General features: G+C 36.0%; 1 protein-coding gene across 2 annotated transcripts in view; it reads left to right on the top strand.

Moving 5' to 3' along the window:
* The window catches only part of HLTF (helicase like transcription factor), a 64,892-nt gene that overhangs the window by 8,922 nt on the left and 31,004 nt on the right, over positions 1 to 24,966 (top strand). For both annotated transcript variants that reach the window (XM_061168077.1, XM_061168075.1), the window contains exons 3-12: positions 1,271 to 1,437; positions 4,206 to 4,339; positions 4,864 to 4,961; positions 6,240 to 6,314; positions 6,475 to 6,666; positions 9,652 to 9,747; positions 21,231 to 21,306; positions 22,582 to 22,678; positions 24,258 to 24,337; positions 24,423 to 24,467. In XM_061168077.1, coding sequence (XP_061024060.1) covers positions 1,271 to 1,437; positions 4,206 to 4,339; positions 4,864 to 4,961; positions 6,240 to 6,314; positions 6,475 to 6,666; positions 9,652 to 9,747; positions 21,231 to 21,306; positions 22,582 to 22,678; positions 24,258 to 24,337; positions 24,423 to 24,467 — 1,060 coding nt within the window. The remainder of the gene's footprint in view (positions 1 to 1,270; positions 1,438 to 4,205; positions 4,340 to 4,863; positions 4,962 to 6,239; positions 6,315 to 6,474; positions 6,667 to 9,651; positions 9,748 to 21,230; positions 21,307 to 22,581; positions 22,679 to 24,257; positions 24,338 to 24,422; positions 24,468 to 24,966) is intronic.

Below are 24,966 nucleotides of genomic sequence, written 5' to 3'. Positions count from 1 at the left end.
TTGTAAATTTTTAAGAAAATATTTTTATTTATTTACTTGGCTGTACTAGTTCTTAGTTGTGGCATGTGGGATCTAGTTCCCTAACCAGGGATTGAACCTGGGCCCCTGTGTTGGGAGTGTGGAGTCTTAACCACTGGACACCAGGGAGGTCTCTGTAAAATTGTTTTTTATAAACACCCACCCAAGGGAGAAGGTTTTATGTTCTGGGTAATAAGTTCCGACGTCAAGCAGAAAGAGCTTTGTAAGTGGGAGTCTTCTAGGGAACCACCATACTGGTCAAATGACAATTCTATAGAAATGAATCGTTGAAAGATTCTACTTCAGTATGCTTACTCTGGTAACTACCAGGCTGTACTGAGAATTCCAGCATTCTCAGTGGTTCTATTTTAAAAGGCTATCATGAACTGAGAGCTGGAGGTGAGACTTGGGCACTGACATTCAGCTGTTTTCTTGAGTTAAGACTCCCCAGAAAAAAAAAAAGACTCCCCAGGTTTCTGTGACACTTAGGTTAGTTTCCAGAGTTCTGAAAAGTTGATTCAGTTTTTGCCAGATTTTTTATTGCTTTTATGGAAGAGACAATTTTTGGAAATCTTTACTCTTCCATTTTCAATTAGAAAATTGGCAGTTTTTAATTAAGTGGAATCAGATAATGGCAGGAGTTGAAGGCTGGATGTGTTTTCTTGATCCACTTCCATTCTGACTTAAAATTAATACCTTTTTCCCCTTTCAGATTCAGGAAAACTTAGGCTTAGGAACCAGCCTGTCTGGGTTCAAATTCTAAGCTCTGCTACTTATTATTAACTTTATGACCTTGGATAAGTTACTTAACTTTTCTGTGCTTTAGTGCCTTCATCTGCAAAATGAAGATAATGATAAGACCTACCAGTAGGGTTGTGACAGTTTTGAAAGTCAGTCTGTATAAGACACTTAGAACAATGTTTGGTATATAATAAGCACTAAAGAGAGTATCTGTTTTTGAAGTTATGTTGGGAATTTTATATAATGTGTATCTGTTAGTTTTGATTGTACCTTTTATATGTCAAGGATTTGTTAACTTCCCAATTAATGTAAATTAGGAAAATACTGCAAAAGAATTATAAAATATATTCTCTAATATTTCTATAGAAATATGAGTCTAAGAAAATGTACCTTTCTTATGCGTGGTGTTATTCAGTAAGCATTAAAAAAAGAATGGAAATCCCAGATAAAGTACAGTGAAGAAATCTATCATATGTTACTTATTTATAACATGTCTGTTTATTTTTATTAGGTTAATAATAATGAAATGGTTGCATTACAACGAGAACCGAATAACCCCTATGATAAGAATGCAATTAAAGTAAACAATGTGAATGGAAATCAGGTTGGTCATATAAAGAAAGATCTTGCAGCTGCCTTGGCCTATATCATGGACAACAAACTGGCACAAATTGAAGGGTAATGCACTTTTGGAGTTTAGTTTTAATAATTGTGAATTGTGGTGATCTTGGAATTTAAGGATATGTATAGTTGCCCTGACAACTTTTGTCACGATACCTTTAGTATGTGTTCAGTAAATGTTTTAATTTTATCATCTGCCTGCACTACCCTAGCCATCAAATAGCTGGTCCCTCACTTTCCTGGTAAATTATTACTGTGGAGAAAAAGAGACTCAGGTTCAAACATTAGAAAGTCCACACGATCTTTTAGGAAAAAAGCCTTTTTGTTGTTCAGGCGCTTGGTTGTGTCTGACTCTTTGCGACCCTGTGGATTGCAGCACGCCAGGCTTTCCTGTCCTTTACTGCCTCCCAGGGCCCGCTCAAACTCCTGTCCCTTGAGTTGGTGATGCCATCCAACCACCTCATCCTCTGTTGTTCCCTTCTCCTCCTGGCTTCTGTCTTTCCCAGCATCAGGATCTTTTCTAATGAGTGGGCTCTTCGCATCCGTTGGCCAAAGTATTGGAGCTTCAGCTTTGGCATCAGTTCATCTAGTGAATATTCAAGGTTGATTTTCTTTACGATTGACTGGTTTGATCTCCTTGCTCTCCAAGGGACTCTTCAGAGTCTTCTCCAACACCACACTGCAAAAGCATCAGTTCTTCAGCACTCAGCCTTCTTTATGGTCCAACTTTCACATCATACTTGACTATTGGAAAAACCCATAGCTTTGACTAGATGGACCTTTGTTTGCCATGATCTTAGTTTTTTGAATGTTGAGTTTTAAGCCAGCTTTTTCACTCTTCTCTTTCACTTTCATCAAGAGGCTCTTTCGTTTCTCTTCGCTTTTTGCCATAAGGGTGGTATCATCTGCATGTGTAAAGGTTACTGATATTTCTCTCAGCAATCTAGAATCCAGCTTGTGCTTCATCCAGCCTGTCATTTTGCATGATGTACTCTGCATATAAGTTAAATAAGCAGGGTGACAATATACAGCCTTGACGTACTCCTTTCCCCATTTGGAACCAGTCCATTGTTTCATGTCCGGTTCTGAGTGTTGCTTCTTGACCTGCATACATATTTCTCAGGAGGCAGATAAGGTGGTCTGATATTCCCATCTCTTGAAGAATATTCCAGTTTGTTGTGCTCCACACAGTCAGGCTTTAGCATAGTCAATGAAACAGGTGTTTTTCTGGAATTCTCTTGCTTTTTCTACGATCCATTGGATGTTGGTAATTTCTAAATCCAGCTTGTATATCTGGAAGTTTTTGGTTCACGTACTGTTGAAGCTTAGCTTGGAGGATTTTGAACATGACCTTGCTGGCGTGTGAAATGAGTTTAATTGTGTGGTAGTTTGAACATTATTTGGCATTGCCTTTCTTTGGGATTGGAATGAGAACTGACCTTTTCCAGTCCTGTGGCCACTGCTGAGTTTTCCAAATTTGCTGGCATATTGAGTGCAGCACTTTCACAGCGTCATCTTTTAGGATTTGAAATAGCTCAACTAGAATTCCATCACCTCCACTAGCTTTGTTCGTAGTGATGCTTCCTAAGGCCCACCTGACTTTGCCCACAATGTCTTGCTCTAGGTGAGTGACCACACCATCGTGGTTATCTGGGTCATTAACATCTTTGTATAGTTCTTTTGTGTATTCTTGCCACCTGTTCTTAATATCTTCTGCTTCTGTTAGGTTCATACCGTTTCTGTTCTTTATTGTGCCCATCTTTGGATGAAATGTTCCCTTGGTATCTCTAATGTTTTTGAGGAGGAAAAAAAGCCTTTTTAGTGTGTTGATTTTAGAAGTTTGGGAATGTTTGTTTAAATATGGTTGTAAGCTGATAGGTGTGATCAGTTGCAGATGAGTTTGATTTTGCCTACACAGTGTTTAAATTTTTTCAGTCATTTCCAGTATTAAAATATCTGGACATTCTGCATTTTATGCATATTATTTTTTCCCTAATTATAAAACATTATTTACAAAGATTTCTCTTGATAAATGGAAGATCTGGTAATTCGGGATACTCACGTGACATCATTTGACTGGAGCTAGGTAGCAGCTGTTGCATTAATTAGGCATATCACTTCTTAGTTTTACCACCTGTTCCTTATTTAAAACTCAGTCTCCTTGGTTATGTTTTGTACGCATTTGTGTTTGTGATCTACATTTTAGTGTAGATTGTTTAGGATATTTAAAGGTGAGTTTGGAAGATAAATACTTAGCAGTGTCTTCTTACTTGTTTACTTGTTTTCTCCTTTCTCAGTTCATCTCCTTTTTCAGGTTTTTCAGATGTTGAGAGTAAACTTTCGGTGAATCCCGAATCAGAAATAATTCTTCGAAATCATTCCCCTTTTTCTCAGAATGGGTTGCTACACTCAGTGGTTCTGTTAGTGAAAGCTCTACCTTCTCAAGTAAACTTCCTATTTTACTTATCTTACAACCTTGGTAATAGATTATCTTGTGTATTTAAACTCTTGTCTCATCTTAGTTTCCTCTGGCATTCTGGCCCTTTCCTTCTCACTGTTGGTCCTCCTCCATGTTCTTTCTCTTGCTGGTCTGCCCAGTCAGTTCCTTTTTGTTGTTGTTGTTCAGTTGCTAATTCGTGTCCCACTCTGCAACCCCGTGGACTGTAGCGCTCCAGGCTTCTCTGTCCTCCACAATCGCTTTCTGTTTTACTTCCATGCAAAATCTGAATGTGACCGTTATTTAACATGATTCTTAATGGGACTTAAAATTAAATGTAAAGAAGTAACTCGACTAACTTCTCATTTTTTTCCCTTGATTATAATAGGGTAGTTCCTTTTGGTGCAAACAATACTTTTACCATGCCTCTGCAAATGACATTTTGGGGAAAAGAAGAAAATAGAAAAGCAGTTTTAGATGAGTTAAAGAAACATGGATTTAAATTGGGACCTGCACCAAAATGTAAGTTTAGGGTTTAATATACTATTATTTTGATATTGTAAGATGCCAGAATTATAAAACATTTATTCTCTTAAGTAATAGTTTTGAGTTTGGTTGACTAAATTAATTAGTGCTGAGGCCTCCAAGTTCTTTTTTAGGACTATTTTTAAGGACAGACATCCCTGAATTTTTTTTGTTTAACATTTAACATGAATTTTTTTTCTTTTATTGTTTAATCTTTAATAATAGATTCATAGGATGTTGCAAACACACGCAGAAAAATGTACAGGGAGGGCCCTCCCCAGATTTCCCCCAGTGTTAATGCCTGGAAATTCCCGATTTTAAACATTCTTTTTAATAAGTAATAGACAAAAAGAATTTCCTAATAGAGAATGAAAAAGTATTACTTGTGTTTCAAAAGTTCAAATCGTGTGGAATTCTTTTAATGTATTTTTTGAATGAACTAAGAAATTTACCTTTGAAATGTTTAAAACATGTATTAAGGAAAGTTTTAATTTGTATTCTTTTCATGTTGTGAATTACAGCTTTGGGGTTCAGTTTGGAAAGTGGCTGGGGCTCTGGAAGAGCTGGACCGAGCTATAGTACGCCAGCTCATGCGGCAGTACAGATGACCACTGAACAGGTGTGCTTTTTTTAAGTTTTATAATCTGAAAGTGAATTTTAAATGTTGAAGATTGATGTTTAAAAATGAGATAAATATGCATGTGCTAGTGTTAGTGATTTTATATTGTTATGAAACATAGAATCAATAAAATATATTGTAAATATTTATGTATAAAAAAAGCAGTGATAAGGTATATAGCTACATATATATATTCATGCATACATTGAAACATTCATTGATATATATATACCTGGAATATTTTATTATATTTTGATGTTTTTGTATTATTTGAAAATTTTTAAGTATCCATAATTTTTAGAAAATTGAAGCTTGAAACTTACTCCATTCAGTAAGATTGCAAATTCAGTGCTAAAAAAACTAGTTCCAAATCTTTGGCCTTAGTCTGTTTCTTACTTTTGTCTACTTTGTGATCCAGGATACTATTACATTGGGTTAGTTTAGGGGAAAACAGATATAAAATAGTGAAATCAATCTACCAATTACACAAACATAAAAAAAAAATTACACAATTTTTTTTTTGTCTCTACTCATTAGTGTTAGCCTTTTTATATTCTAAGGTAGTTAGTGTATTTTCCCTGTTCATTGTTAGAAGGGCTTGAGCCTGTGTCTGGTGGGTAAACCCCAGATTACCTCTCCTAGCTTTTAGACTTGGCATGGTTTCTTCTTGACTGATGCTCTGTATTTATTTGCTAATTTACAAAAGTAATTATAACACATATATGTTACTATAAAATTGGACAAGATCAGTTTAAAGAACCAACTAAATTAGCATTGATTGAAATTATTGTAATACTTTGTTGCACATAGCAAGTTTCTGATTGTAATATTAATCAATGTAATGTTATTTACTTGAAAAAGTCAAATATACTTGATAGGATCTGCTAAAATGGTTTGAATACAGCTAGTAGAATCATAGAATTTCAATGGCAGAAGGAACCTTAGATACACTCTAAATCTAGTTCATTATGTTTGTTTTGCAGTAATACGATACAGGGCCATATAAGTTAAATGTCTTGCCCAAAGTTATATAAAGGTTTATGTGTGACAGAGCTGTGACTGAAACCCAAGACTTAAAACTCCACCCTATATTTTTTCAACTATAACAGTTTTGTAAAGGATCTGCTCTTCTATTGAGCAGTGTAGTATCTCAAAGAATTAATATATTTTATGTACCTTTTGGTATGCAACTCCTAGTTAAATGACTTGAAGTCTCTGAATTAAGGGCAGTTATTAATTGATTTGTTTCATTATGTTTCTTGTTGTTGTTTATGGTAGCTTAAGACAGAGTTTGACAAACTGTTTGAAGATTTAAAAGAAGATGATAAAACTCAGGAAATGGAACCAGCTGAGGTACTGAGCCAGTATTTTCTATCTAAAACTTTGAAATTTTAAAATGTAGCATTAATATATACATTTTTTAAAATCAGAAGATCAACTGTTTTCCAGATTCTTTGTGGGGTTTATTATAAGAAAGGGCTTACTGTATTTCTGTTTATGACATTTCCTATAGGCTATTGAAACACCATTGCTTCCTCATCAAAAACAAGCTTTAGCTTGGATGGTTTCACGGGAAAACAGTGAAGAACTTCCACCATTCTGGGAACAGCGAAGTGACTTATACTATAACACAATAACAAATTTTTCTGAAAAGGACCGACCAGAAAATGTTCATGGAGGAATTTTAGCTGATGATATGGGTTTGGTAATTATATTTTTTATTAAGTTAATAACATTCTATTTTTTAACTAAGATTTTTTTTAACTTTATTTATTTGACTTCACTGGGTCTTTATTGCTGCACACAGGCTTTCTCTTGTGGCGAGCAAGGGCTGCTCTCCCGTTGAAGTGAGCAGGCTTCTCACTGCCGTGGCTTCTCTTGTAGTGGAGTGCCGGCTCCAGAGCTCACAGGCCTCAGTAACTGCGGCACACGGGCTAAGTAGTTGCAGCTTGGGGACTTCAGAGCACAGACTTGGTTACGGAGAACAGGTCTCGCTGCCCTGCTGCATGTGGTATCTTTCTGGTCTAGGGATTGAACCTGTGTCCCCTGCATTTCCAGGCAGGCTCTTCTCCTCTGGGCACGAGGGAAGTCCAGTAACTTTTAAGATTCATATGAAGTAATCTTAAAGTAGATAGAGATGGGAATATACTGGTACCAGTTTGGGAATAGTTATCACTATTAGTGTCGAATGTAGTTTTTCCTATGGTTTTCACTTGAAATAATGCCGAATTTTTCTTCTTTTTCTTTCTTATGGCTTGTTTGCCCAAGGTACAATTAAAATAATTGGCAGTAATGATATAAACATGTTTCTCAATTTCTTTTGAAATTTAAGATTGCTTATCTTTTATAGGTTTTATTAAAGGAAAGATATGATTTGTTACATCAATAGTTTTTATACTTTTTTGTTTTGATAATAAATTTTTTATTTTAAGTCATTACTTGCTAACAAAACTGGCATATTTTTCAGTGAAAAGTACACTCCAAAACAAAAACAGTTTTGATGAGAAGACTAGCATTGTTTTACATTTTTGCAAGTATCTTTAATGTGTAGCTTAATAGTTGATAGCTGATTTCTCATACCTGTTTTTTCATTCATTCTGTTGTTTTCATTGAGATATACAGAGAATGTTAGTCCTCACTCAGATATGTATTTGAAAGAGGTGTACTTTAGCAGTTTTTTTGGATAACTAGATCTTTGGCAGAACATCAAAATTAAGTGTTAGTTTGTTAAAGGGCCTTCCTGGTAGCTCCGTTGGTAAAGAATCCTCCTGCAATGCAGGAGACCCCGGTTCGATTCTTGGGTCGGGAAGACCCTGGAGAAGGGATGGGCGGCCCCCTCCAGTGCTCCAGCCTGGGGGCCCCTGTCCTGCAGCGGTGGCTGTGGCGTGGGCTCTGCGGCTGGGGGGACCTGGGCCTGGACCCCGCTGAGCGCGTGGGGTGTTAGTGCCTCAGCCAGGGCTCGAGTCCACATCCGCTGCACTGGAAAGTGGATTCTTAACCACCAGACCACCACTGAAATCCCTGTTAAAGGTTCATAGTTATGATGTGGGACTTTTCTTCTTGGCTGCGCCGTGTGGCATGCAGGATCTTAGTTCCCCAACCAGGGATTGAACCTGTGCTCGCTACACTGGGAGTGCAGAGTCTTGACCCCTAGACTGCCAGGGAAATTCTGATAATGTAAAAATTAAATACTATGTCAGTGAACTTTTTATACTCTGTTCTGTTAAAATTCACTGGTGTTGCTTGCACATTGCATGGATATTTTATCCATGCATGATTTTGTAACATTAGTTATTGCTCATTTGGAATATATTGGTTCACTGAGTTACACAGATCTTCCAAATGTTGATGCATTTCATTATATAATATAAAAAACATTACATTCATTGGTATTACTGCTGATCTTATTAGAAAGGCATTTTACATTTGGGAAGCTTCTGAGCTTATGGTGTTGATACAAGTTTTCTAATATAAATTTTGCTTAAAAGCTCAAATTTTATCATTAACCACAAACATTGTCAGTTTTTTCCTTTGGAATTGATAGGCTCACTTTGTTCATAGGCTCACTTTATTCATTTTTCAAGAAAATGTCTGCCGCTCAATCATAAATAACTAGTTGTCATTCTTTCAAGTTAAAATGGTGATACTTGAAAATGATGATGTGTGGTAGTTGAGCTTGCAATTCAGTTTCAAGTGATTTTTCTCTAGATAACCTTCATGTTTTGGTATGCAAAAGAAGTGTTTTGTGTTTTTCCCATCTTATTATAAGAATAGTTAAAATATCCGTACTTAAGAGGTGAGATTTGGTAACACGAATGTGTACTGCTTTATCAAGAGCATTCTTTAAAACATTTTTTTTCTTTTTACTGTATGTGTTAGTTAGAAATATGATGACTACTGATATAGTACGGTGCCAACTGCTTTGTTTCATGCTAAGGCAGCAGCAGCAGCTTTACCCACCATTGCATTTTGTGGAATTACTGCAAATATCCAACACAAAAAAAGTCTGAGTAACATCAAAATATTTTTGACTGTACACACCCAAAAGGGTCCTAGGGGGAAATTCAAGGAGCTGTGGACCACACTTTGAAAACAGTTGCTTTACACTGCTTTCTTCTTGAAAGAGATTTATTTATGTGTTGCTTATCATAAATTCAGCTAAAGAATGGAAAATAATGAAAATATTTATATTTCTACTTTTAAAAAATACAAAAGAAGTATCTTGTCCTTTTTGCTCTTGGTAAGATGTAGCCTTTAAGTTTTGAAATTAAATTAAGTTTAATAAAATAATGACCTTATATTCATACTAGAATTACTAATCATTTTAAGTTGGCTTTGAATTATATGGCAAGCAATTAGTTGCAGTTTCATGATAAAGTTATTAGTTCAGGGTTAAATGTGAAATTTTAAATGGCAGTTGTTCAATAAAATAACATTTCTCAAAGTTGCTTATAGTATTTTAGAGTAAATTATTTAATAATTCCCAGTAATACAGCGTGGTAAGGCATTTCCTAATGTAATCAGTGAAATAACTTCATTAATATGTATATTATTTAGTATAATAATCACACTTCTGTGGCCCTGAATGCTGTTTGATATTTTCTTAATTTAAAAATTGGTTTTTAAAAAAAAAAATTGGTTTTGTTGGGTTTCGGAATCTGAGCATTTTTCTTTGTAAAACATTTTATAGGGCAAAACTTTGACAGCCATTGCAGTGATTCTTACCAACTTCCATGATGGCAAGTCTCTTCCTGTTGAAAGAATTAAGAAAAATCAACTGAAGAAGGTAAAGTATTAGTGTGTTTTTTCTAAACTCTCTGGTTTATTGTAAAACTTAAATTTTGTCATTAAAAAATTATTGGTAAAAAGTTGATAACCCAGTTTTTAGAGGTATGATGAATGGCCTTGTATATTGCTGATGAGAGTGAAAGTTGATACTACATTTTGAAGTCAATTTGGTAATATGTATCAGAAGCATTAAAAGGATTTATAATCTTTAACTCAGTAATGCCATTGCAAAAAAACTGTCTGAAGAAGTTATCAGAAATGTATTTATTCCAAAGAGGAAAATACAGCTTTATTGCCCCAGCATTATTTTAAAAGCAGAAAAGCAATACTTTTCAATAAGATGATAATTAACTTATTATCGAACTATAAAATCCTATTTTTGAAGAATACTTTCATGATCTTTTTTTTTTTTTTATTAGTTGGAGGCTAATCACTTCACAACATTTCAGTGGGTTTTGTCATACATTGCTATGAATCAGCCATAGAGTTACACGTATTCCCCATCCCGATCCCCCCTCCCACCTCCCTCTCCACCCGATCCCTCTGGGTCTTCCCAGTGCACCAGGCCCGAGCACTTGTCTCATGCATCCCACCTGGGCTGGTGATCTGTTTCACCATAGATAGTATACATGCTGTTCTTTCAAAACATCCCACCCTCACCTTCTCCCACAGAGTTCAAAAGTCTGTTCTGTACTTCTGTGTCTCTTTTTCTGTTTTGCATATAGGGTTATCGTTACCATCTTTCTAAATTCCATATATATGTGTTAGTATGCTGTAATGTTCTTTATCTTTCTGGCTTACTTCACTCTGTATGATGGGCTCCAGTTTCATCCATCTCATTAGAACTGATTCAAATGAATTCTTTTTAACGGCTGAGTAATATTCCATGGTGTATATGTACCACAGCTTCCTTATCCATTCATCTGCTGATGGGCATCTAGGTTGCTTCCATGTCCTGGCTATTATAAACAGTGCTGCGATGAACATTGGGGTGCATGTGTCTCTTTCAGATCTGGTTTCCTCAGTGTGTATGCCCAGAAGTGGGATTGCTGGGTCATATGGCAGTTCTATTTCCAGTTTTTTAAGAAATTTCCACACTGTTTTCCATAGTGGCTGTACTAGTTTGCATTTCCACCAACAGGGTAAGAGGGTTCCCTTTTCTCCACACCCTCTCCAGCATTTATTGCTTGTAGACTTTTGGATAGCAGCCATCCTGACTGGTGTCTAATGGTACCTCATTGTGGTTTTGATTTGCATTTCTCTGATAATGAGTGATGTTGAGCATCTTTTCATGTGTTTGTTAGCCATCTGTATGTCTTCTTTGGAGAAATGTCTGTTTAGTTCTTTGGCCCACTTTTTGATTGAGTCATTTATTTTTCTAGAATTGAGCTTCAGGAGTTGCTTGTATATTTTTGAGATTAATCCTTTGTTTCTTCATTTGCTATTATTTTCTCCCAATCTGAGGGCTGTCTTTTCACCTTACTTATAGTTTCCTTTGTAGTGCAAAAGCTTTTAAGTTTCATTAGGTCCCATTTGTTTAGTTTTGCTTTTATTTCCAATATTCTGGGAGGTGGATCATAGAGGATCTTGCTGTGGTTTATGTCGGAGAGTGTTTTGCCTATGTTCTCCTCTAGGAGTTTTATAGTTTCTGGTCTTACATTTAGATCTTTAATCCATTTTGAGTTTATTTTTGTGTATGGTGTTAGAAAGTGTTCTAGTTTCATTCTTTTACAAGTGGTTGACCAGTTTTCCCAGCACCACTTGTTAAAGAGGTTGTCTTTTTTCCATTGTATATCCTTGCCTCCTTTGTCAAAGATAAGGTGTCCATAGGTTCTTGGATTTATCTCTGAGCTTTCTATTCTGTTCCATTGATCTATATTTCTGTCTTTGTGCCAGTATCATACTGTCTTGATGACTGTGGTTTTGTAGTAGAGTCTGAAGTCAGGCAGGTTGATTCCTCCAGTTCCATTCTTCTTTCTCAAGATTGCTTTGGCTATTCGAGGTTTTTTGTATTTCCATACAAATTGTGAAATTATTTGTTCTAGTTCTGTGAAAAATACCATTGGTAGCTTGATAGAGATTGCATTGAATCTATAGATTGCTTTGGGTAGAATAGCCATTTTGACAATATTGATTCTTCCAATCCATGAACACGGTATGTTTCTCCATCTGTTTGTATCCTCTTTGATTTCTTTCATCAGTGTTTTATAGTTTTCTGTGTATAGGTCTTTTGTTTCTTTAGGTAGATATACTCCTAAGTATTTTATTCTTTTTGTTGCAATGGTGAATGGTATTGTTTCCTTAATTTCTCTTTCTGTTTTTTCATTGTTAGTATATAGGAATGCAAGGGATTTCTGTGTGTTAACTTTATATCCTGCAACTTTACTATATTCATTGATTAGCTCTAGTAATTTTCTGGAAGAGTCTTTAGGGATTTCTATGTAGAGGATCATGTCATCTGCAAACAGCGAGAGTTTCACTTCTTCTTTTCCTATCTGGATTCCTTTTACTTCTTTTTCTGCTCTGATTGCTGTGGCCAAAACTTCCAACACTATGTTGAATAGTAGTGGTGAGAGTGGGCACCCTTGTCTTGTTCCTGATTTCAGGGGAAATGCTTTCAATTTTTCACCATTGAGGGTAATGCTTGCTGTGGGTTTGTCATATATAGCTTTTATTATGTTGAGGTATGTTCCTTCTATTCCTGCTTTTTGGAGAGTTTTAATCATAAATGAGTGTTGAATTTTGCAAAGGCTTTCTCTGCATCTATTGAGATAATCATATGGTTTTTATCTTTCAATTTGTTAATGTGGTGTATTACATTGATTGATTTGCGGATATTAAAGAATCCTTGCATTCCTGGGATAAAGCCCACTTGGTCATGGTGTATGATTTTTTAAATATGTTGTTGGATTCTGTTTGCTAGAATTTTGTTAAGGATTTTTGCATCTATGTTCATCAGTGATATTGGCCTGTAGTTTTCTTTTTTTGTGGCATCTTTGTCTGGTTTTGGAATTAGGGTGATGGTGGCCTCATAGAATGAGTTTGGAAGTTTACCTTCATCTGCAATTTTCTGGAAGAGTTTGAGTAAGATAGGTGTTAGCTCTTCTCTCAATTTTTGGTAGAATTCAGCTGTGAAGCCATCTGGTCCTGGGCTTTTGTTTGCTGGAAGATTTTTGATTACAGTTTCGATTTCCTTGCTTGTGATGGGTCTGTTAAGATCTTCTATTTCTTCCTGGTTCAGTTTTGGAAAGTTATACTTTTCTAAGAATTTGTCCATTTCATCCAAGTTGTCCATTTTATTGGCATAGAGCTGCTGGTAGTAGTCTCTTATGATCCTTTGTATTTCAGTGTTGTCTGTTGTGATCTCTCCATTTTCATTTCTAATTTTGTTAATTTGGTTCTTCTCTCTTTGTTTCTTAATGAGTCTTGCTAATGGTTTGTCAATTTTGTTTATTTTTTCAAAAAACCAGCTTTTAGCTTTGTTGATTTTTGCTATGGTCTCTTTAGTTTCTTTTGCATTTATTTCTGCCCTAATTTTTAAGATTTCTTTCCTTCTGCTAACCCTGGGGTTCTTCATTTCTTGCTTCTCTAATTGCTTTAGGTGTAGAGTTAGGTTATTTATTTGGCTTTTTTCTTGTTTCTTGATGTAAGCCTGTAATGCTATGAACCTTCCCCTTAGCACTGCTTTTACAGTGTCCCATAGGTTTTGGGTTGTTGTGTTTTCATTTTCATTCATTTCTATACATATTTTGATTTCTTTTTTGATTTCTTCTGTGATTTGTTGGTTATTCAGAAACGTGTTATTTAGCCTCCATATGTTTGAATTTTTAACAATTTTTTTCCTGTAATTGAGATCTAATCTTACTGCACTGTGGTCAGAAAAGATGACTGGAATGATTTCAATTTTTTTGAATTTTCCAAGACCAGATTTATGGCCCAGGGTGTGATCTATTTTGGAGAAGGTTCCGTGTGCACTTGAGAAAAAGGTGAAGTTGATTGTTTTGGGGTGAAATGTCCTATAGCTATCAATTAGGTCTAGCTGGTCCATTGTGTCATTTAAGGTTTGTGTTTCCTTGTTAATTTTCTGTTTAGTTGATCTATCCATAGTTGTGAGTGGGGTATTAAAGTCTCCCACTATTATTGTGTTACTATTAATTTCCTCTTTCATATTCGTTTGCGTTTGCCGCACATATTGCGGTGCTCCTATGTTGGGTGCATATATATTTATAATTGTTATATTGTCTTCTTGGATTGATCCTTTGATCATTATGTAGTGTCCGTCTTTGTCTCTTTTCACATCCTTTATTTGAAAGTCTATTTTATCTGATATGAGTATTGCGACTCCTGCTTTCTTTTGGTCTCCGTTTGTGTGAAATATTTTTTTCCAGCCCTTCACTTTTAGTCTGTATGTGTCTCTTGTTTTGAGGTGGGTCTCTTGTAGACAGCATATATAGGGGTCTTGTTTTTGTATCCATTCAGCCAATCTTTGTCTTTTGGTTGGGGCATTCAACCCATTTACATTTAAGGTAATTATTGATAGGTGTGGTCCCGTTGCCATTTACTTTGTTGTTTTGCGTTCATGTTTATACAACCTTTCTGCATTTCCTGTCTAGAGAATATCCTTTAGCATTTGTTGAAGAGCTGGTTTGGTGGTGCTGAATTCTCTCAGCTTTTGCTTGTCTGTAAAGCTTTTGAATTCTCCTTCATATCTGAATGAGATCCTTGCTGGGTACAGTAATCTAGGTTGTAGGTTATTCTCTTTCATTACTTTCAGTATGTCCTGCCATTCCCTTCTGGCCTGGAGGGTTTCTATTGATAGATCAGCTGTTATCCTTATGGGAATCCCTTTGTGTGTTATTTGTTGTTTCTCCCTTGCTGCTTTTAATATTTGTTCTTTGTGTTTGATCTTTGTTAATTTGATTAATGTGTGTCTTGGGGTGTTTCACCTTGGGTTTATCCTGTTTGGGACTCTCTGGGTTTCTTGGACTTGGGTGGCTATTTCCTTCCCCATTTTAGGGAAGTTTTCAGCTATTTTCTCCTCGAGTATTTTCTCATGGCCTTTCTTTTTGTCTTCTTCTTCTGGGACTCCTATGATTCGAATGTTGGGGCGTTTCACATTGTCCCAGAGGTCCCTGAGGTTGTCCTCATTTCTTTTGATCCTTTTTTCTTTTTTCCTCTCTGCTTCATTTATTTCCACCATTTTATCTTCTACCTCACTTATCCTATCTTCTGTCTCCGTTATTCTACTCTTGGTTCCCTCCGGAGTGTTTTTGATCTCATTCATTGCATTATTCATTTTTAATTGACTCTTTTTTATTTTTTCTAGGTCTTTATTAAACATTTCTTGCATCTTTTCAATCTTTGTCTCCAGGCTATTTATCTGTAACTCCATTTTGTTTTCAAGATTTTGGGTCATTTTTATTATCATTATTCTAAATTCTTTTTCAGGTAGATTCCCTATCTCCTCCTCTTTTGTTTGACTTGGTGGGCATTTTTCATGTTCCTTTACCTGTTGGGTATTTCTCTGCCTTTTCATCTTGTTTAGAGTGCTGTGTCTGGAGTGGGTTTTCTGTATTCTGGAGGTCTGTGGTTCCTTTTTATTGTGGAGGTTTTACCCAGTGGGTGGGGTTAGACGATTGGCTTGTCAAGGTTTCCTGGCTAGGGAAGCTTTCGTCGGTGTTCTGGTGCGTGGAACTTGATTTTTTCTCTTTGGAGAGCAATGGAGTGCCCAGTAATGAGTTTTGAGATGGGTCTATGTGTTACGTGTGACCTTGGGCAGCCTGTATGTTGACGTTCAGGGCTATGTTCCTGCGTTGCTGGAGAATTTGCGTGGTATGTCTTGCTCTAAAACTTATTGACTCTTGGATGGTGGTTGGTTTCAGTGTAGGTATGGAGGCTTTTGGACGGTCACTTATTACTTAAAGTTCCATGTAGTCAGGAGTTTTCTGGTGTTCTCAGGTTTTGGGCTTAAGTCTCCTGCCTCTGGATTTCAGTTTTATTCTTCCTGTAGTCTCAGGACTTCTCCAGCTATACAGCACTCCTTTCGAAGACAATGGGCTGCTTTTCTGGGCGCCTGATGACCTCAGCTAGCGATCAGAAGTTGTTTTGTGAAGTTTGCTCTGTGTTCAGTTATTCTTTTGATGAATTTGTAGGAGAGAAAGTGGTCTCCCCGTCCTACTCCTCCGCCATCTTGGCTCCTCCCCCATGATCTTTTTTCGTTAAAAAAAGAGGCCAGGAACATCTTGTATAGAATTTGAATCTTCATTTGTAAATACATATTTGTATATGTGTTAAGTGTAGTCACACATTCTGCATGTGCCAAAATGTTAATAGTGATAATTCTGTCCTATTGATGAGCGTATGGGTGACTATTCTTCATACTTAACTTATGTATGTTTTTAGATATAGAATATATACACATAATATATTTATATTCAGAACCACTTCAGTATTCTTGCCTTGAGAACCTCTGAACAGTATGAAAAGCCAAAAAGATAGGACACTGAAAGATGAACACCCCAGATCGGTAGGTGCCCAATATGCTACTGGAGATCAGTGGAGAAATAACTCCAGAAAGAATGAAGAGGTGGAGCCAAAGCAAGAACAACACCCAGTTGTGGATGTGACTGGTGATAAAAGCAAGGTCAGATGCCGTAAAGAGCAATATTGCATAGGAACCTGGAATGTTAGGTCCATGAATCAAGGCAAATTGTAAGTGATCAAATAGGAGATGGCAAAAGTAAACATCAACTTTCTAGGAATCAGCAAACTAAGATGGACTGGAATGGGTGAATTTAACTCAGATGACCATTATATCTGCTACTGTGGGCATGAATCCCTTAGAAGAAATAGAGTAGCCATCCTAGTCAACAAAAGAGTCTGAAATGCAGTACTTGGATGCAGTCTCAAAAACGACAGAATGATCTGTTTGTTTCCAAGGCAAACCATTCAATATCACGGTAATCCAAGTCTGTGCCCCAACCAGTAACACCGAAGATGCTGAAGTTGAACAGTTCTATGAAGACCTACAAGACCTTTTAGAACTAACACCCAAAAAAGATGTCCTTTTCTTTATAGGGGACTGGAATGCAAAAGTAGGAAGTCAAGAAACACCTGAAGTAACAGGCAAATTTGGCCTTGGAGTATGGAATGAAGCAGGGCAAAGGCTAATAGAGTTTTCCCAAGAGAATGCACTGGTCATAGCAAACACCCTCTTCCAACAACACAAGAGAAGACTCTACACATGAACATCAGATGGTCAAGACTGAAATCAGCTTGATTATATTCTTTGCAGCCAAAGATGGAGAAGTTCTATATAATCAGAAAAAACAAGACCAGGAGTTGACTGTGGCTCAGATCATGAATTCCTTATTGCCAAAATCAGACGTAAATTGAAGAAAGTGGGGAAAACCACTAGACCATTCAGGTATGACCTAAATCAAATCCCTTATGATTATACAGTGGAAGTGAGAGCTAGATTTAAGGTACTAGATCTGATAGAGTGCCTGATAAACTACGGATGGAGGTTCGTGACACTGTACAGGAGACAGATAATCCCCAAGAAAAAGAAATGCAAAAAAGCAAAATGGCTGTCTGAAGAGGGCTTACAAATAGCTGTGAAAAGGGAAGTGAAAAACGAAGCAGAAAAGGAAAGATACACTCATTTGAATGCAGAGTTCCAAAGAATAGCAAGGTGAGATAAGAAAGCCTTCCTCTGCAATCAGTGCAAAGAAATAGAGGAAAACAATAGAATGGGAAAGACTAGAGATCTCTTCAAGAAAATTAGAGGTACCAAGGGAACATTTCATGCAAAGATGGGTTCAATAAAGAGCAGAAATGGTAAGGACCTAACAGAAGCAGAAAATTAAAAAGAGATGGCAAAAATACACAGAAGAACTGTACAGAAAAGATCTTCACTATCCAGATAATCATGATGGTGTGATCACTCACCTAAAGCCAGACATCCTGGAATGTGAAGTCAAGTGGGCCTTAGGAAGCATCACTACGAACAAAGCTAGTGGAGGTGATGGAATTCGAGTTGAGCTATTTCAAATCCTGAAAGATGATGCTGTGAAAGTGCTGCACTCAGTATGCCATAAATTTGGAGAACTCAGCAGTGGCCACAGGACTGGAAAAGGTCAGTTTTCATTCCAATCCCAAAGAAAGGCAATCCCAAAGAAGGCTCAAACTACCGGGCAATTGCACTTATCTCACACGCCAATAAAGTAATGCTCAAAATTCTCCAAGCCAGGCTTCAGCAATACGTGAACTGAGAACTTCCATATGTTCAGGCTGGATTGAGAAAAGGCAGAGGAACCAGAGATCAAATTGCCAATATCGCTGGATCATCGAGAAAGCAAGACAGTTCCAGATAAACATCTATTTCTGCTTTATTGACTACGCCAAAGCCTTTGACTGTGTGAATCACAATAAACTGTGGAAAATTCTAAAAGAAATGGGAATACCAGACCACCTGAACTGCCTCTTGAGAAACTTGTACGCAGGTCAGGAAGCAACAGTGTAGAACAAGACATGGAATGACAGGCTGGCTCCAAATAGGAAAAGGAGTACGTCAAGGCTGTATATTGTCACCCTGCTTATTTAACTTATATGCAGAGTATATCATGAGAAATGCTGGGCTGGCGGAAGCCCAAGCTGGAGTCAAGATTGCCGGGAAAAATATCAATAACCTCAGATATGCAGATGACACCACCCTTATGGCAGAAAGTGAAGAAGAACTAAAGAGCCTCTTGGTGAAAGTGAAAGAGGAGAGTGAAAAAGTTGGCTTAAAGCACAGCATTTTCTGTTCATTTCTTAGTTTCCTGAACTAAGATCATGGCATCTAGTCCCATCACTTCATGGCAAATTGATGGGAAACAGGGACTGACTATATTTTTTGGGGCTCCAAAATCACTGCAGATGGTGATTGCAGCCATGAAATTAAAAGATGCTTACTCCTTGGAAGGAAAGTTATGACCAACCTAGACAGCATATTAAAAAGCAGAGACATTACTTTGTCAACAAAGTTCCGTCTAGTCAAGGCTATGGTTTTTCCAGTGGTCATGTATGGATGTGAGAGTTGGACTATAAAGAAAGCTGAGCTCCGAAAAATTGATGCTTTTGAACTGTGGTGTTGGAGAAGACTCTTGAGAGTCCCTTGGCCTGCAAGGAGATCCAGCCAGTCCATCCTAAAGGTGATCAGTCCTGGGTGTTCATTGGAAGGACTGATGTTGAAGCTGAAACTCCAATACTTTGGCCACCTGATGCAAAGAGCTGACTCATTTGAAAAGTCCTTGATGCTGGGAAAGATTGAAGGCAGGAGGAGAAAGGGACGACAGAGGATGAGATGGTTGGATGGCATCACTGCCTCAATGGACATGAGTTTGGGTAAACTCTGGTAGTTGGTGATGGACACGGAGGCCTGGCGTCCTGCGGTTCATGGGGTCGCAATGAGTCGGACACAACTGAGTGACTGAAGTGAAGTGAAGAATTAATAAAGAATTCATTTTACAAGGAAAATAAGCGCTATTAGAATGAAATGATTGTTCTTCATTTTCAGCTGAAAGTCCAAAGAATTTAAAATAGGAAATAATTTAAGTACAAGGTATATGCAAAATATTTTTTTTTTGGACTTTTATCTGCTGCTGTTCTTTTGATTTTTTAGTTTTCAAAGATGCTGCATATCAGTTTCCTGCTGCTATTTATTCATTTTCCATTTTCTTAATTTATAAACTTAGTTGCATTTCCTTCTTTGTACTTTTATTGGGAGTTTAACTGTTATTAACATGTAGGATTCAGTCCCCTACCCTGAATATTCCAGTGCTTTTTCCCTTTTTCCCCCCTACATTTTAGTTATTAAAACTGAAAAATAGTAACTAAGGCTACTTAGAACTTCATTGTTAATTACCAGTTTAACAGGCATTCTTTTTTCCCTTAAGATCAGCCATGCATTTAACGTGTTATGCAGGAGAAAGGCTTTAGGATATTTTGTTTGCTACATTAGTTGAAATTGAGACTGAAAATGTGATTTCCAGCCAGGCATTTACTACAATAGAAATTTCATTATGTCAAATAGATTTGGATATTGCGAACTTACAGAGTGAAATGTTATTAAATTCCATGAGATTGGTGCATAATATTTGATTGGTTAGACTTTATATGTGCATTTTTTTTTAACTTCATGAGGAAAAGGCTTGCTGAGCAAAGTCATTTAATGTGAAAAGAATAATGTAAAAGACATCCTTCATTTCTTAGATAAATTTTTAAATTATTTCTGCATGCTATTTAATATAAGTGATTGTGCTGATTACTAAGGAAGACTGGGTAGGATGTTTAACATCTGCTTCTTGGAGCTCATGCTTTTCAGAATTAATTATCTAATTTCTAGTTATATATCTCTAAAAATGGTATATCTTGGATTTTTAATCTGTTTAGACTCATACTGTTGAAAGGGGATGGATTTTCTTTTCAGCCACATTTTTAGAGAAATGTAAACTTTCGTGGGATTTTATAAAATGTTTAAAATTGTCTTTTAAAAAACTAAAATAAAATAGCTTTTATTGGCCTTAATTCTGGGCAAAAATTACATTGTACTCCTGCTATCCAATCTTGAAACCACTGTGAGGTTTTGATTCAAAGTAGTGATCTTCCTTTCACAATATTACCTATCTTTCTTTTTAAACTGAAAGGATTAATTTAATTAAACCCAATTTTATCTGTCATTCCTTCATACAGATCAAGTCTAGAGATAAGATTGGAGGAACCCTGCCCTAGTAGACTCAGTTGAAAATACTTTCACAGAGAAGTATAAAAGTTTGCTTTTATAGAAGTTCTTGTGCTCACATAGATGCATTTTTGAAACAAATAGGAAGGGAAAAGAACAAAGAGTTGGCAGGAAAATCCCTGATAGAGCAAGGGAGGAGGCACTCTGATACCTGACTGTTAGATCTACCCACTTTAGGAATTACAGAGAAAAAAAGGATGTCAGTGGCAGCTTAGCTTCACTGTAGATCTGTTATCTATTGAGTCCTGTGGTTCATGTGGTTCAATTTCATGAGACTGAATGAACCTGCGTGAACTGAGTGAATTCTTCACTTCACTTCAGTCGCTCAGTTGTGTCTGACTCATTTCTCAATTTCTCTTGGTTTCAAAGTTTCTAGTGTTAGAATTCCTTTTAATTCTGAAGTAAATCCCATATGTGACTGTTTCTCACAGTAATATGCCATTTATAATTGAAGTTTGCCTTTTGTATTTCTTTTGAAAAGGTTGACACAGACTAGTTTTCTTTTTTCAGATACCTGTTAAAATTTTTTTTCTTCAATTTGTACATTTTTCCTCTTAATGTACCTCCTTACATTGGTCCAGAACAGGGTACCCATTTAAGTAGTGTTTATTGTGTAAAGTAAAGCAGTATAAAATAGGGTATATTTTTAACTTAAAACTGACAGCAATACTATGTAAGAAATACGCCTTTTCTTCTAGGAATGTAATGTTTACGATGAATCTGTGGAACTTGGAGGAAACAATACCAGTGAAAAGGCAGCTGGACTAATCAAAGGTAAACCTTAAGCTTGAACATGACCCCGTAGATTTTTCCAATTTAATGATGTAATTCCACCTCTGGCTTTAGTACTGTACAAAAATTTCAGATCTTTTTTTTCTAAAGAATCTCGTGAAAACTGGTAGTCAAGAAAAATTTCATGAATGAAAATTCCGTGATGAAATAGGGTGGTAACACATTAAAGAAGCTGAGGAAGAACATTTTTGGTTGAGGAAAAAAGCCCCAGGAAAGGGCAGCTAACAGCAAAACAAAACAGAGTATCTTGCTCTGGGACCTCAGGATAGTTTGTGGTATTTATAATGTAAATAAATAACTGAATATGAATAAATAGGCATGAATAGCAGCAGATTAAGATAGACAAGTTAGAGCCAAATTAGAGCAGAAATGAAAAGGGATCTGTGGATTTAGCAGTTACATGGCTGCATTTAGCAGTTAGTGACTTTCATAAAATTAATTTCTGAAGATTGGTTAGAGCAGAGCAAGATGGAAAATGTTTTAAAATAAGACTAGTAAAAAAAATAAAAAGACTAATAGATGAAGAAATAGAAGTAACATCTGTGTTCTGTGATGAATTTTGCTATGTTTGAGACAGGGGAAAAATAGTTGGAGAGAGAGGCAGAATGAGGGCTTCTTGGTGGGGGCAGGGTTTAGGAAAAAAGTTGGTATGTAATGGAAAGAATAATTTGTTGGCCTTTGGGAGGAAATGTGATCAAGAAAACAGGTAGATGAGTTAGCATTAGAAGGAAAGGAAGTGATGCTGAGGAGATATAGTTAATTGAGAGAATTACAAAATTTTAAAAGAGGAAAATTGATTAATTTATAGAAGATGACATCTGATTTTCTTTATAAAGTGAAGTAGGTCATCTGCTGGGAGTAAAAGGAGTTTAAAATCTGGGCAGAGGATCCACTGTATGATAGTATAGCTATTCCAGGTGAGTGGGTAGGAAGGTGCTGTGATAGGTAGAAGAGTTGCTAAGTGATGCAAGGTTGACAACTGAGATTGGAAAGTGTACATTTATTATACCACTTGTTTATTGTTTATTTTTTTCTGCAGCAGCTCTCAGCTGCCTTAGTATAGCAGGAAATACAGTCAGTGTAAGGACTGACGGGATGACTACAGGGGAAATGACTAGGTTACAAAAAAGTTGAAGGTACTTTTGTGAGAAAATACTAGATTAGGAAACTGTAGCTATTGAGCTAGAACTAACGTTTTAAGAAAGATGCTTCTTGTCTGAGACAGTTTACTAATACTCTTTATCCTTTTCTTTGAAGTGGAAGGATCCAGATGTAGTGGAGAACCCGGTATTTCAGATGTCAAGGGAAAGAATAAATATCCCAAGTCAGAATTCCCTAGCTCCCGCCCCAAAAGGTAAACTCTGTTATGGTTTGATTTCATGTAATATGTTTAAACTTTTTCTCTATTTTCTTACATATAGAAGAAAGATATAACCATTATCTCCACAGCATAGTTCTTTCAAATACATTCTTTAATTTGAAACTGCTAAAATCATTGTGACTTAGGGAGGTAGACTGTTCTCATTTTATAGGTTAAGAATTAACATTATTATATAAAAGAAGCAATTGGTAATTTTTAATAATCACTATCTTTCTATCATTTTCCTATTTCTTTTACATAGGAACTGAGATCTCACTCTTGGGTTTTTTGTTTTCACTGAGACTTTAGAAGAGTTTTCTTTGTAAATTTAAGGAGTTGAGAACTGATGTATATTTATTGGACGACTTGACAAAAGCACTCTTTGCTCATCTGAGTTGTTTCTCAATTCACCTTTAGTAGAAATAAAACATGATAAAGTTGTTTATGGACAGTATTATATTAATGTAGACTGGAAGGAGAATTTGAATAAAGCCCATAATGCCCCTCTGATTTCCACTTGAGTTGTTAAGTTTATAAATTTTATTTATTCTCTGAGGTAGATCTAAATACTTGGCTTTTGTGTTTTGTTGTTCACCGTTGATACCTGCAGGTGTGACCTCAAATCTGAGTCCCTCTTAGCTATTCTATTTGAAATAGAGATTTCAAATCTGGGACTTTGTTAATTTTTCTATCTTTAACACCTGTCTGAGCTGAGTATAAAACCAGGACTCATCAGTTTCCCTTTTATCTAGATCTCAGATCTTACATAACTCTGAACTGACTATGAGTCTGGGTAACAGAGCACTATCCGCTGGACCAGATTTAAGTTCAAGGGTGTGGAAATAATGATGACATGGGAAAAACTACCAACACACAGACTATTAATTAATATATACTTACTGTGCAGCAGGGACTATTTTAGAGGCTTTACATGTGCTAACACATTTTATCGTACAGAGTGAATTGTATCTTTATTCCTAATTTCCAAGTGAGGGAACTGAAACTTAGAAGAATATTAGGTAATTTGCCAAAAGTCACATAGCAAATAAATGGTGGAATGGAGATTTGAATCTAGGCAGTCTCATTCCACAGTCCATTGTTTCTAGGCACTTAAACATAGTACTGTACTACTTCTACACAGAATTTATAAGAATTTTCCATTATGACAGAATTGTATTTTTGCCTCTTAGCTGCTTACTTTATATTGGAGGGTTTTCTTTGATAATCAGAATCACTTCTTTTTTGTTCTATTTTTATACAAGTGTTTTAATTGAATTACCAAATACTGAATAAAGTGTTGAAGAGATTGCTATTCTAGAATTGTTTACTTTCTCAAATTTATTTTAATAATCATGCTACTGCATTTTGTACAGTTAAATGCATCTGGCTATGAAAGCAAAATGCTGTTAGCAAGTTTGGCTTTCATTTGTCAAATAAAATTTTTTTCCCTTGAAATTTTCTCAAAAAGTAAGCCAGGGTAAGACAAAAGCATTTGTGCTACATTTATTAAACATAGATTTTATATCCCATTTTGCTTTGGGTTGATAAGAAAATTGTGTATACTTAATCTTAGGAGAAAACCTGCTGTACCGTACACTGAAAGTAGTGATTCAGAGGAAGTGGAACCAAGTGAATTGCCACAGAAAATGAAAGGTAATATGAAATGAGTTTGATCTGATACTGCGTCCTATATTTTAATTTCCTAGTGTGACCACATTATATTTGGTTTTGTTTTTAGGCAAACTGAAAAGAACACAATCAGAGACTAAAGTCAGAGTAAAAGGTATGTTTATACATCTCAATATCCCCTATCTACACTTAAAGATTATTTAAGTGAAGGCTCATTGATTTGTATCTGTCTAGCTTGGAATTCTTTAGTAATAGGTCTTAAACTTGACTACTTTTTACGTTTGAACTATTTATGGAGCTTACCAAGGGTGTTAAATGAATGAAGCAAATTGAAAGAATAGTTTCAAATGAAAATCTAAGAGAAAATATTTAAACCAGCTTTAGACAAAACGAAAATCTTTCTGCTACTTATAAAATGACTTCAATAAAACCTGTTTTGTATATGTATAAATTGTAGTAACAGAAGCAGGGTGAGACTACCTTTTTGTCAATATAGCTCAGCTGTTATTTAGCATTATACAAATTTACAAACATTGAGTATCTTTACTTTTTCCTTAGTCTTTAAAACATAACTTTACTTTGTTTATTTCCTAATCTGATTGTATCATATTCCTAAGTTAAGAAATTGTGTTGCATTTGGAAAATAATTCATC

This window comes from Dama dama, chromosome 19 (genome assembly GCF_033118175.1).
Source record: "Dama dama isolate Ldn47 chromosome 19, ASM3311817v1, whole genome shotgun sequence".
Lineage (NCBI taxonomy): Eukaryota > Metazoa > Chordata > Mammalia > Artiodactyla > Cervidae > Dama > Dama dama.
The sequence above is the reverse complement of the archived record's forward strand: the minus strand, read 5'-3'. Positions and strand labels throughout refer to the sequence as shown.